The following is a 14,107-nucleotide window of genomic DNA, read 5'->3' on the forward strand; positions in this document are numbered from 1 at the left end:
CTGAGCAGGGGGCCGAATGTAGGGCTCGATCCCAGGACTCTGGGATCATGACTTGAGCTGAAGGCAGATGTTTAACCAACTGAGCCACCGAGGCGCCCCATATATTTAAATGAATAAATTGGACTATGTCTAAATTACTTTGACCGCCTCTCATGAAGACTAATTTTAGAACAGTGGCTACATTATTAGAGTTGCAAATTTCCACCCCCCCCCCCGTAAATTAATACTCTCGATTATAAAAAAAATTCTAAATAGTCAATAAAAAGTCATTTTCCTGATTATTTAGCCACAATTTTAAAACATTATTTGTGATAATGTGGTTTATTGTGATGCCTTGATAATAATTTTTAAGAAATATGAGTTACCATATAAAATGCTTAACAATCACAAAGGTTCTGCTAAAAAATTTGTTTCTGAAAAGTTGGGTGTGAGATCAAGTGTTTTACATAAAATAACCTTCTTTTACTTTATTTACTTTCAAATTTTATTTTCATTTTTGATGGGGCTTACATTTGCTTGAGGCTTAGTTTACTCTTACACTGGTCACCTCATATATACTTTGCTAAGCAGTTTCTTTTTTTTTTATAAAACTTTTTTTTTAAAATTTTTATTTATTTATGATAGTCACACACACAGAGAGAGAGAGAGGCAGAGACATAGGCAGAGGGAGAAGCAGGCTCCATGCACCGGGAGCCCGACGTGGGATTCGATCCCGAGTCTCCAGGATCACGCCCCGGGCCAAAGGCAGGCGCTAAACCGCTGCGCCACCCAGGGATCCCTGCTAAGCAGTTTCTAACTTATTTTTACTAACTTAATGAATGCAAAGAACATTTAAGTGTAATATGGAAATTCTTATTCACAAATAAATCCATAGTGATGAGGTAAAAAGAGAATAGTGGTGACACAAATTTTAGTTTGAATTTTGGTTCCATATTCAACCTTTCTGAGGTTCTGTTCAGAGATATCTGTAAAACTAGGTAAATAGTATCTAAGCTATTGTGAGGAGACAAACACTTCATTTAAAGTATCTGCCTAACATACTTAGCTCACAGTAGACAATGCAACAAATTATTTGTTCCCTCTCATTCCTCCTCCATTATAAAGGATCACAGGAAACCATTAGTTCAGATTTTTATTTGAGAGCATTGTCTATCTCTGGAGATAAGTTTACTTCAAATGGAGAGATAGCCATTAGGAATGTCTGTAATCTTGGGCAGTGTTAACTTTGTCACTTTTCAGAATATAAATTTAGGTTTTTTTTTTTTTCCTCCCTATGATTATAATTGTGACTCTAAGCATGGAATTCCTACTACTTCAAAGAAAAATACCTCTTTTTCAGGTATGTGAATCATTACTGAGATGTGAACCACATAAAACACTTCAACTGCCCTGTTAGAACTAAACACATCAAGTGGGATTACTATTGTTATAATTATATTAGCAGACACTGAACTCAGCCTAACTGGAAATATTTTGTAACCCACTTATATAGTACTCTGTTTCCCACTAAAGGCTGATTAATATTGCAAGTTGTATGTTAGTTTAATGGCAAAGATGATTTAAATATTGGGTTTACCTGAACAGCATCAAAATACATCTTCTTAGCTTCTAGATCTGTCTTGTCAGACATTAACCACGCCTTTAGCAAATATTCATAAAAGCTGTCTCCGAGCCCTCCAACTGATACATGATCTGCAAAGAGAGGAAAATGAATTTCAGAGTGATTGAGGCTTTAATTCAGATAATGCAGCAAAATCACATTAGCAACTAGGATGCAAAACCCTACGTCAACTGCAACTCAACATTACATTTAAATTCCAACAAATCTCTTGTTTTCAGAAAGATATTCTGAAATGAGCAGATGTGCTATTAACTAATGTGATATACTCTAAATAATTACCAGGGTAGTTTTGTCAACACAGAGATAAAAAATATATAATCAACTGTAATTCCAAAAATCAGTTCTCTAGTTAAAACCACCAAATTAAAATGTTTCACAGTATATATTTATACAAGTTTTTAATTGCTTTAGCTCTCAATAACATAAACTACGTCAAATACTGTAAGTCTTAACAAACCTTAAAAAGAATTGGCTTGCAATAAAACAAGAAGCTCCTCAGCTTTTTATGATTACTATTATTATTTGATGAGTTTTCTAGTGTTATCAATCTGTAGGGTCAAGATCCTTTCAGGAGAGGCCAGGAAGAAAGAAGGTGGGGTGGGACATATCCTTCCTAATACTCTATTCCTACAATCCTCCCCCACTGCTATTTATTATACCAGATCCATGACATATAGTGCTAACAACCTTAGAGTTTATAGGGTAGGCATCCTCATTAAAAGTGAAAAAAAAAAAAAAAAAAAAAAGAATGATGAGTGAGGCTAAAGGAGATCACAACAGTGATAAGGGCCACCTGACACCATAGCCCACTCGGGATCTCACACTTGGAACTGCTTGCTCTCTACCATGTAACACTAAACGTATTCTTTTGCCTACTGCTTGAATCAATACTTCAATTTTTAAAGCACATCTACCTACGAAAACAGAGACATAATCTATTTGAAATATCATTCCTAGAATTCATGCAGAATTTGAGCACTAATAAGACAGCTTGATTCTGGAAATCCGTATTTTAAGTTTCATAATTCAAAGTGAATTTCATGTATCTTTTTTTTTTTTTTTTTACAAATAAGGCTTTTGTTGACTCTGCCACATAAAAGTAAATCTGTTTTTATACAGCCATCAAGACAATTTTCTCCTGACACTTGCCCAACAACTCCACTCGGAGCTTTATGTGGGGACCTCTACATTGAACAGGTTAAAACTGAATTCATTCTCTTTTCCTTCTCAATCTTACCTTCTGCCGTTGGTTCCTGTCTCACTAAGTGGCACCACCATCCTCCCAATTGTGCAAGTTAGACACTAGAGAGTTATTTTTTACTACTTTTCTCCCTTGCCCCCATATCCAATGAGCTACTGAACCCTACTAATTGTACCTCCTATACATCTCTTGAATCTATCCACTCCTGCGTCCTCACCAATCCAATCCTGGTGGAAGTTACTGTATCTCCTGTTTCTGAGTCTGCAGTGGCCAATTATCTGGCCTTCTGCACTCTGATATTGTGTAGCTATTTACATTTAATTAATTAAAATAAAATAAACATAATTCAGTTCCTTGGCCATACTAGTGCTCAGGAGCTACAAGTGGCCCTTGGTTACTTCACTGACAGGGAAGATCTAGAACATTTCCATCATCACACAAAGTTCTAATGGCAATGCCACTGCAATCTATTCCCTCATTTATACCAGCAACTCTTTTAACATGTGAACTGGATCCTCCGGAATTGGAAGCCTTTAATGGCAAAGACTCAAATCTTGGGTCTTTGGAGAGTGGGAGGCCCTGCGTGGTCTCCACCTTCCCTGTATCACCATCGGTTCTGATCTATTTGCTCTCTGTTCCCTTGTCATATGGCTCTTCTTTTGGTCCCTCAAAACCAGTAGGCTCCATTCTACCACAGGAATTCTAAAGGCCTTGTTCTCTCTGCATGATATACATTCCCTGCCTCCTTTCCCTTTCATTTAGTAATTCTTACTCATACTTTATATCTAGGATTAAATGTTGCTTCCTCAAAGATGCTTTTCCTGACCCCCACCCACTGGGTTCCCTCATTATACACTTTGGGATAGCCCATGTCTACTATACTCTGCAATTTCCTAAAATGATAGAATTTTTTCTCTGTCTTCTCCAGAGGATTTGTCTCATCTTCTCCAGAGGATCACAATCCGGAAGGATCACAATCCAGGAGACCCATCATGTTTCCTGGTCCACATCAGCTCTTCCAAGTAGCCTGCATATAAGTAGGTACTCAGCAAATAATTGATGAACAAAGAAAAATCTCGTAAGTCAACCTTAAAAAGGACTATTCCCATTCAAGCGAGAAGGGCTATATTTTTAAGTAGTGAAATATGTGACTTTTATTATTGCAGAAAGTCCAGATGTACGGTTTTAATTTTAATGTAAAATTAGTGTTTTATAATTTTAAGTTTGATTCTTAAAACAGCAGTGCTTGAAGTGACCTTTGCAATTTCCTCAAGAAATTACCACAGAAACCTCTGACATTTACAAACTAAATACACTAAGTACTATCTCATCAATAACAAGCCCTGTTGTTATAAACATGATTGCAGGAGACAAATGCAAGTGAGCATGGTAAAGCAAATCACTGTCCGGTTACTGTCAAAACAACAAGGACTAAATGAAGTAATAGGAAATGATGGCCGTGATCCAGACATGCCCTTCAGAGTTAAGCAATGAGAATTGAACGCTAACAGCCAGAAGCAGCTTCATTTTCTTTCCCCTTGGGTTATGATTCTATAATGGATGGAAGAAGCAAGTTTGGGCATTTCCTTTAAAAAAGGAAAAAGGTTACATAATAATACATTTGGTTTAATTTATTTTGGTGAATGCAGGTTAATATTCTATATTTTTATTTCTTGCCTATGAATTTTTCATATTTGGAAAGAATCAAAATAAAGGAACATGGAGGAGGAACAAGAGCAAGCCTTTTTGATAACTTAGCATATCACTCACTATGCTTCCTTATGGCTGAAGGACTATTTGTGTTGGCAACAGAATCCTGTGTAAATATTTAGTGGGTGTGGGAGAGAACATGCCTGATTTTATCAGCAGGAAGGGACCTCCTACTTCTACAAAGAACATATATGGTATTTTTATTCCCAAAGGTTCCAAAGGTAATGTGTATTGCAGTCACTCAAATATTATGCTCTTCTTTATAGAAGGCAATTTACTCTTTCCTTCCCGAGAGGAATTCCTAATACTTAAGAGAGAAAACAAATAGCAAAAGAATCAAGACAAAAAGGATTAAAAACTCAGTATCTTTATTTTTTATTATTTTGTATATTTCATCTGAACCTAAACCTCTCAAAGCATTCCCCCAATGATGCTAGTGACACTATATGTATATTAATGTTGTTATATTAATCAAGGAAGAATGATAATTGTTCTGTCTATAGACACGGAGTCCCACATCTGGCTTCCAGTTGCAAGATCTCTTTATATCATCAGTTACCAGGATCTGATGCTGCCTCTCAGCCACAACTGAGGAGCAGAGAATAAACAGAACCATTATTAAAAGCAGAGGAGGAAAGATAGATTGGATAGAGTGCATGAATACTCACAAAATTCAAGTAAGTAAACACCTACTAGTGCAAGATACAGTGAGTAAGGTTAACAAATGTCACTAAGACAAAGTCACTGGCCTCAAACATTTTGAATCCCTAGAAGATGGGGATGTATATGAATCATTTTGAAAAAGGTAAGGATAGGAAAACACCCAAAGTATTGGGGCAAGGGAGGACGAGGGTGAGTAGAGGATGAATGGGTGCCAACCACTGTCTTGAAGAAGAGAGTCTTCCTAGAAGAAAGAGCAATTCAGCTGGACCTTGGCAGAGTCAGAAGAGAGGTAAAAGGGCTGAGGAAACAGCACAAACTAAGACCTGGATATGACCAACGGGCCTTAACTAAAGAATGAAAAAATAAGTGTCTCCCTCGTGGCTGGAACACAGGGTGGTGGTGGGGTTGAGGGTGGAGGAGCAGACAGAGTCATCAACCCTATTTGTTGGCCATTATAAAACTGGCCCATGTGCAATCCAAATAGAAAGGGCCCTCTGCATCAGGAAACATGGCCAAATACACAACATATTGGCAATCCAGAAGGCAAAACTGGATTTCCAGTTCCAGTATAACTGACACTTTTTGTCCCTCTTCACAGTGACTTCTAAATCCTAAGTCACAAGAAGAAAACAGTCAATCATAGAGAATTTTTTTTCAATTTTTAAAGTCATTCATGAGAAGGAAAATGCTACAAATGCCTGTCCTTTCAGAGAATCTTATCTGGTCCTTGTACTCAGAAAGCTACTATTTTCTCTCAAATACCCAAATAGTTCTCAAACTTTTAGTCTGAGCACCTTCTACACTCTTAAAAATGAATAAATGCCCCCAAATAACTTGTTTATGTAATATCTATAAGTATTTACCATATTGAAAATTAAATTTAAAATATTTAAATTGAATTAAAATATTTTATTAATTAAAAAAAATAATACAAGCATTACGTTAACACATTTTTCATATAAACATGTTATATTTTATAAACTAAAAAGATTAGCTAAAAGACTGACACTGATTTACAGTTTTGCAAATCTTACATTTTTGCTGTACTAGAAGATAGTTGGGTTTTCATATCTGTATATTCAAATCCATTGATATATATCATTTTGGTGGAATACATGAAGAAAATTCAGCCTCACACTGTTACACAGTTGGAAAGGGAAGTATTTAAAGAGCCTTTTCAGATAATTGTGGATGTTTTTCTCTGATACTAAAACAAAACTTGACAAATAGTTTTTTAAAGGTTAAAATTTCTTAAAGGTTGGTTGTAATGTGGAATTAGAAATTACATCAATGAATTTTTGTACTGTTACATTAGAATCCATTGGTCCATCTTGCACTTTGCATGGATCTTTTTCCTCACATGATTTTGTAATAGCATGAAGTGGTCATTTGGAAAATACTGGTTCACTGAATTATACAGATCTTCCAAATGGTGACATAGTTCAGTACATAATATAAAAAACTGCATTTTTAAAAAGATTTTTATTTATTCATGAGAGAGAGAGAGAGAGAGAGGCAGAGAATAGATAGGAGGAGAAGCAGGCTCCCTGCAGAGAGCTTGATGTGGGACTCGATCCCGGGACTCCAGATCACACCCTGAGGCGAAGGCAGACGCTCAACTGCTGAGCCACCCACGGGTTCCTATAAATTGCCTTTGTTAATATCACACTAATCTCATCAGAAAAGTTTTTCTAGAGAGGGTGGGAGGGGCAGAGGAAGAAGGAGAGAGACAGAGAAAGAGAGAGAGAGAGAGTCTTAAGTAAAGTAGGCTCCATGACCAGTGTGGAGCTCGACATGGGGCTCCACCTCATGCCCCAGAGATCATGACCTGAGCTGAAATCAAGAGTCAGACGCTTTAACCAACTGAGCCACTCAGGTGCCCTAGAAAAGTCTTTAAGTATTAGTTAAAGGTATTAAGGTCATGGTAGCATATATACATTTCTCAAAATTCTAATTTTCATTTAGAAATTAAAATTCTATCATTGGCAAAGATACTGTCAGTTTTCTTTGAATTGGCAGGCTTGTTTTTTGAGAACATGTACCAATTACCCAAGTCTAAATAACCAAAGATGGTGTTCAGTTGTTCTTTCAAGCAAAAATGCTAATCCATGAAGCAGTATGTGAGTGGCTCAGCTTTTGACTCAATCACACAAGTGCTTTTCTATGAGGTAGACACTATTTCCTATTATACAGCAAAGAAGCATAATCAATGGTTGAGATCTACTAGACTCAATAAGTTTTTTCATTAAAAATATTCATAAGTGAAACTGGCATCTTTTTATTTCTTATTGTCAATGAAGAATACAATTATTAGTACTATCTGGCTCCCCTGCCACGGTTCTCACTGTGACTTCAGTAGTTTTACCCACCACTGCTTTTGCAACAGAAGTGCAAACATCAACACAGCAAAAAGGCAGAAGTAAAAATAGCTTTGACCTTGTGGACTCCCTGAATGGTCTCAGGGATATCCAGCGACCTGCAGACCACACTTGGCTAAATGGCAACAAACATAGATTTTAGCACAATTTTTTTCTATTAAATTATTCTTTATGAAAAGTACTTCTTCTAAAGTAACAGGGAGGCATGTTCATCTAAGAATATAATGTTACATATAAAGAAAATACTCAAATTAGAATAAAATTGTAAGGCATTGCTAATATCCCCAGCACAGACAGGCACCTCACTTAATATTCTGGACTTGACTCTCTGTTGCTGGGTTAATCTACCACTGTTTTTCCAATCAACTTGAGAACATTTATTTCAACTACTCTGGATCTTCATATCCCTAAGGTCCCTAAGGGATCTGAAGTGAGGGCTCCTTGTATAATACTTTCTCCTAATCTGTAGATAATTCTCCTGGGAGGCAACCTTTATCTGGTGGCTTAAAATTAAGTCAAGAAAACATCCTGTTTGCTCTTTCAATTTCCTAACCCTTAAAGATTCAGGTTCCTCTCTCATCTTGGAGCCAAGAAGAAAGAGAAAATGCTATGAAGTAGAATGATCTAGTTACTCCGTGCAAAACTATGATAGCCAATAGCATAAAGGAACAATTTTCCCTTCTATCCACATGACCAGCTTGTTATGGGCTAACATGCCCAAACAACCTGACCAGATCTTCCCCTCTTGATTAAAAATTTAAATGTGCTTACATGTCATCATGCTCACAGTTATGCACGAAAAATAAACAATCAAGACCCATGGTAACATTTATAGTCTCTCTCACGACAGGCCTGTTTATTAAAGGAACCATGCCCACTTTCCTCTTCCTGAAACATTCCCCAAAACAATTTGTGCTTTTTTTGTGTTCCTCCTCTCTGTTACTAGAACAGTGCTGGGTACCATAAAGAGCTAAAACCATACTAATCTTTTGACTTACATTGACCCCACTGTCCACTACTGGGATTCAGATAGTTAGGATAAAGGCCTTGTGGTTTTTCCAGGTTGTTCAGTACTGTTCGAATATTCATTACCTACAACAGAAAATGAAATGTTACTATGAAAATCTACAAAACAATTTTGGGGCCATTCTCCTCTCTTTCTCCATTACATTTCTCCATGTTAGGGAAGAAGATTGATTTAAAAGAATTAGAACTACGAGGGTTGCCACCAGCTTACAAGAATATTCGCAGTAAGTGAATATAGGTCACACGGATCTGCCACACGCTGCAGAAGGAAGTGGGGATCTATCAGTGGATAAACAAAGTCATTATCCTCTTGGAATTTACTTTCTAGTGGGAGGAGACAGATAATAAGCACATAAATATATCAGATGGTGATAAATCTATGAAAAGGTTATAGAGAACAGTGGGACAAGTGATGTGAGGTTGTGAGGTTACATTCTCAGTCAGGGAGGTCAGGGGAGCCTGATGGGAGAGGTTTGAGCAGAAACTTAAAGAGGCAAAGGAATAACCATGCAGAAAGCTGGAGGAAGAGCAACCGGGGCAGAGGGAGGTGCAAGCAGAGGTGCCCTGAGAGAAGGTTTGGCAAGACTGCTAAGGCTAGAGGTAAGGAAGAAAAGGAGAAAATGTCAGAGAGGAGACAGGTAGCCAGGGCCCACATCATGCAAGCCTCATGGGCCAAAATGAGGGCTTATTTTATTCCACGTGTGATGGGAAGTCACTGAAGTTTTGTGTTTTTGCGGGATCGGTGTGACTGAAGGGGACAGGAGAGGAAGCAGGATTCAGGTGGGTACAGCAGAGTCCAGGCAAGAGACAGTGGGTCCCGGGAAAGGGTGGCAGCAGGGTAACAGGATAGAGCCAAAGCATTTCCTGATGGAGTCAACCTCAGGTTTACCAAAAAGAGAGGAACCAGGATGACCTCAAGATCTGTGGTCTGAGCTACTGGGTAAACTGAGGTGGAATTTATCAATACAGTGAAGACTGCAGTAGAAAAAGGTCTGGGGGTTGAGTCTGAGGCATTTTGAGCAGCAGCTGTCATTCAGACCTCTTAGTGGAAAGGTCAGATACAGAATGGGGGACAGGTTGGGACTGGAACGATAAATTTGGAGTCAACAGCACATAAATAGTATGTGGAACCATGACACTGAATGAAATCATGTCGAGACTGACCACAAAAAGAAGAGGCTCAAGTTTGAGTCCTGAGGCTTTGTGATATTTAGAGCTTGGGGCATTGGGGAAGAACCAACAAAGAAGGCTTCGAAGGAGCACTCCACTGAGGAAGGAGGCAAAGCAGGGAAGTACCGTACGCCTGCAGCCCTGTGCAGCACCTCATGGAGAAGGAAGTGACTACATGCTTCAGATGCTGAGAGGGTGAGGACAATGAGAGCTGAGAATGATCACCGGACCTGGCAACACAAAACTCACTGGTCACCGAGACAGGTGTGGTGGGCAGAAAAGCCTGACTGGAAAGTGTTCAAGAGTGGGGGACACAAGAAGAGGGGGTAACAGAGACAATTCTCTCAGGGAATTTTGCTATGAAGAGGAAATGCAAGTGGGACAAAAGCTGAGAGCAGAGTGGTGGGCGAAATATAGATTTACTCACATATCTACGGGTTGTTTCTTGAAAATTAGAAACAGATTCAATTTGTATTATACTCGAATTTGTATGATACTTTGAGTTTAAAAAGTCTTTCACATGTTCCATACAACACTATGTATTTTTAGATCAGGAAAAAAAATATCAGAGAGGGAAAGTGACTTGCTCGAGGTCTAGAGAATCAGACGTGTACACCACACTGTCTCATGCTGAGTTAGACGGAGCCATGGAAAGACTGCGGGGTTACGGTTCGGTAAAATGAAATGCTGCATGTAACAAAACTTCCTGAAGAACTCTATTAAACTTGGTTATTCTTTTCCATATCTAATATTACTAAATCTTCCAGGAGAGGATATTGTTTCTCATTAAGTACAGCATTACAATGCAAGGTGTATTGGGGGATCTCACCTTTTCGGCAAAGATGGGGTTTCCTGATAAGTGGCTCAGGTGGAGAAACTCCAAATGCAGAGTTCCAAATTCTGCCAAAATACTGCTGCCTCCTGAGGCCCAGGGCCAGTTCCTTCCAATTCCACTAAAGAAGAGAAGAGAGTGAAGAGTTATGGGTCAGAACAATTCTGATTTTTGCAGGCTTAAATAGAAGTGAAAGAGACCTGTTCCGAATAATGGCATCTCAGCTAATAGTCTACTCTGGTTATTAAAAAATGTCCAGCATTGTTGTCTTTGGCTACTGGTTTCAGGCTTTGACCCTTACCTATAAACTGAAAATCAGTGTTGACATAAGTCAGAAAAAAGTTTCTATGTGCTTGATGTTGATGAACAAATACTTTGGAAAGTACAGGTGCCATATAGAGATGCACACCCATTCCAAATAGAATATAAAACACACACCTCCCCTGCCCCAAATCCCCCATAAAGCCCTCCAATATTTTAATTAATTTCAACCTGAGAGTCCATGCACTATTATAGACATTCATATTATATTTATAATTTTTCTTTGATATAAGATAAATTTCAAAGATTCCTTGGTTATATACTCATTCCCTCTGTCCCCAAGCCTTCTCTCCACTTACTAGGCTTTCTTTTGTTTTCCTTCACACAATTTTTTAAGTATATTATCCAGGGCACTCACTTATCCTGTGACCCATTTAATCTATGTTCAAGAATTTTAACAGAACTATATGATTCAAATCTGAAAGGGATCAAAAGGCATGAGCTGCAAAAATTATTGCCTCATCACAGAGAAATGGTTTTTAAAGAGTTGGTCCTACACGTCCACACACACAACTACACATAAAGTGGCTTTTGAGCCACAGTCATACTCTTGGGTTCAGTTTACTTTTGGAGAGCCACTTAAAACGTTAGGAATTAACGTGATAACTGAAATAAAGAATAAAGTCAAGGATCTGACTGGTAAGTTCCCTTGCAGAAAGCTGAAAACCAACATTTTGGTTTTATTTCAGATGCTCATTTATTGCATTCCTCTCATTTGCCAGGGACCCTGCATAGCTCTGGGTTCCAAGGATGATTACAATGAACAAATCACTCTTTTCTTAAAGACTTATAGTGCAATGTGAGAGAGTAACCTAAGCAGAGATAATTCCAATTAAATATGGTTAAGTACCAAGATAAGTAAACATGTGAAAGGGTCTCTGAGCACCTAGGGCCAGGACATGTAATCCTACACGGTGGAGGGCACAGAAGGCTTCTGCAAGGAGCAGACTCCTGAGTTGATTGTTGAAGAATGAATATGAATTAGTGAGGGAAGAATGATGAGAGGGAGCATCTGGATATTGAGAGTACACAGAAGGGACAGCCAGGATCTAGAAGAATCTCCTGATACTGCTGAGTGGAGGGAAAGCAGGGTGGCTGGAGAGAAGACTCTAAGGATCAATTGGGGGCAGGTCTTGGAGGCTTGTGGATTTCTCACTTTCTTCCCTTTCCAAGTTGGCTCCCTTTGAACACTGCTCTTGATGTCCCTAGATTTTCTTCCCTGTTTGTTTTTTGCATTAGATCATTCACAACTCTTTTCAGCTATCCTAACTTCTGCTCAGGAATGTGTAAGAGAAGGAAAACAACAAGGACAACTGGTCTCTAAAAACCTAGATTGGCCTCACTCTTCTGTTGCTTTTGAGAGCAAAACCTAGATTTTTATCTTCAAACATAGATTTGTAGTAATAAAAAAGTAAACAGAAATAAAGGAGATTTGAAAATCACATATTCATTTGTCTTTAAAAATGTCTTGTATTTCTTCCATTCTGGGAAGGTTAATCAGGATTTATTTTCATGGTTGGCTTAGATGAAAGGAATAGCCAATCATCCAAATAGGATGAACAACTACTTTCAAATTTTATTAACATATGGCAAGTGCACATGGTAATTGGTCATCAATTTGTTGTCAAGACACATTTCTTTTTGTTCCAACCATTCTCTCACTGACCAAAGTCAATAAACCTAATTAAGCAAAACTAAAAATTTCTGTGTTCTAGAGAAGCTACTAAAATCAAAGTCACAATACCAAAGTAAGAGGCAATGACTTTGTCCTGAAGAAGGAAGAGGACGGTGTGCTAAGAACCCACCCAGTTTCCAGATCTTCAAAGACCAGTTCTTTTGAATTCAGGGTATGAGAGTGTGGTGGCACACTGAGATGAGAAACTCAAGTAATATAATGTACCAAAATAAAATTCAAATTACTTTTGTATTCATGCATTTGTTCCTTGCTATTAATGTGGTTAATTAAGAGAAAACCAGAGATACACTGGAAAAAATTTCAATATGTTAAAAAATTAAGATTTAAAAGGGTTATATATGTATTCTTTCTTTCTCCTTTGGACCCATTCGTATCAGAAGGAAAACAGCATACTTTTCTATCACTGTTTAATTACATAGGGAGCAAGAACAGTAAATGCACTAGCAAAGGATATATCCTGCTAACAGAAAGCTGAGTTTAGAATGCATGGTATGTTTATATGAAAGAACAGCTTTGGTTACCATTTTTGCAACCTACAGAATTAATGTATTTCAGTAAAAGTGTAAGATCGATAGTTGTGCTAGCTCTCAAACAGAAATGAGAGAAGGGTTCCAAGAAGTCAGAGAGGCCACTGTTATATCTAGATATTTAATAAGGTCATTATCCTTTTCTTAGGCAAAGGTGCAATGACTAGAGGTTAGTCTGGGGAGGGCTTGGGGCACACGCCATAGGCCATGCCAGCTAAATTACGTGTGTATTAGGGGAAATGGCTACCTGTTTGCACGGCACTGTATCAGAACCAGTTTTGGACACTCATAGAATGATTTCTATGGTCTTTTTGTCTCTAAATTCTAAAAGTCTATTGAGGAACCCATATATTTGTGTGGCTCTAATTTCTAAACTGATACATACAGACACTGGGCATCTGACATCAAAATGATGGTAAGTGAGTACGGAACAGAGTTCTGCTCCTTTGGTCTGGGGGTCAGGATGCCCTTGGCATCCCATGATACCAAATGCTAAAGGTTTCTAGACCTCTGGGTCAAAATCAATCTCATTTGAGAGAGTAGGGGATTTAAATCGTTTTCAACTTCAGTTCTGTTATCATGATATTTTAAAGGTAGTCATGGTGTTCTTTATTTTTTCTTTATCTATTTTACAAACACTAATAATACTTTAGAAAAATATTTTAAAAATAACAGTTTGTGTTCAGAAACCATTAGTTCCATCAGGCAGGCATAAAAGGGAAGAATATTTAAATATTCCCAGTCTTGTTACAATGATTGCTTTTTAAGCCAAAATGATGAGTCAGCATATGGAAATGTATACACAAAAAGGCAATTAACATGATTTGGAAAACTGCCAAGTGTGTGGTTCAAAGGATCCTGAAGCAGAACTTCAAACTTTTGTATCACTCTAATTTCACTTATTTCTGTTTCCTCCAATCCTCAGTTCTTCCATTTTAAATTGGAGTATTATTTAATACATA

At 37.9% G+C, this 14,107-nt stretch overlaps 1 protein-coding gene and 1 long non-coding RNA gene across 3 annotated transcripts in view; one reads left to right on the forward strand and one right to left on the reverse strand.

Moving 5' to 3' along the window:
* MAN1A1 (mannosidase alpha class 1A member 1) overlaps positions 1-14,107 on the reverse strand; it is a 166,628-nt gene that overhangs the window by 17,250 nt on the left and 135,271 nt on the right. Inside the window, exons 6-8 of the mRNA XM_072832001.1 lie at positions 10,599-10,722; positions 8,572-8,665; positions 1,577-1,692 (exon numbers count right to left, since the gene is read on the reverse strand). Coding sequence (XP_072688102.1) covers positions 1,577-1,692; positions 8,572-8,665; positions 10,599-10,722 — 334 coding nt within the window. The remainder of the gene's footprint in view (positions 1-1,576; positions 1,693-8,571; positions 8,666-10,598; positions 10,723-14,107) is intronic.
* On the forward strand, positions 3,289-12,795 carry LOC140636635 (uncharacterized). Of its 2 annotated transcripts, none has more exons than XR_012033866.1 (4): positions 3,289-3,498; positions 3,751-3,900; positions 5,036-5,209; positions 12,638-12,795. It is a non-coding gene; the product is annotated as an uncharacterized lncRNA (long non-coding RNA). The 2 variants fall into 2 exon arrangements; XR_012033867.1 differs by having other exon boundaries at positions 3,751-3,859.

The sequence above is a fragment of the Canis lupus genome, chromosome 1 (assembly GCF_048164855.1).
Source record: "Canis lupus baileyi chromosome 1, mCanLup2.hap1, whole genome shotgun sequence".
NCBI classification, from domain to species: Eukaryota; Metazoa; Chordata; class Mammalia; order Carnivora; family Canidae; genus Canis; species Canis lupus.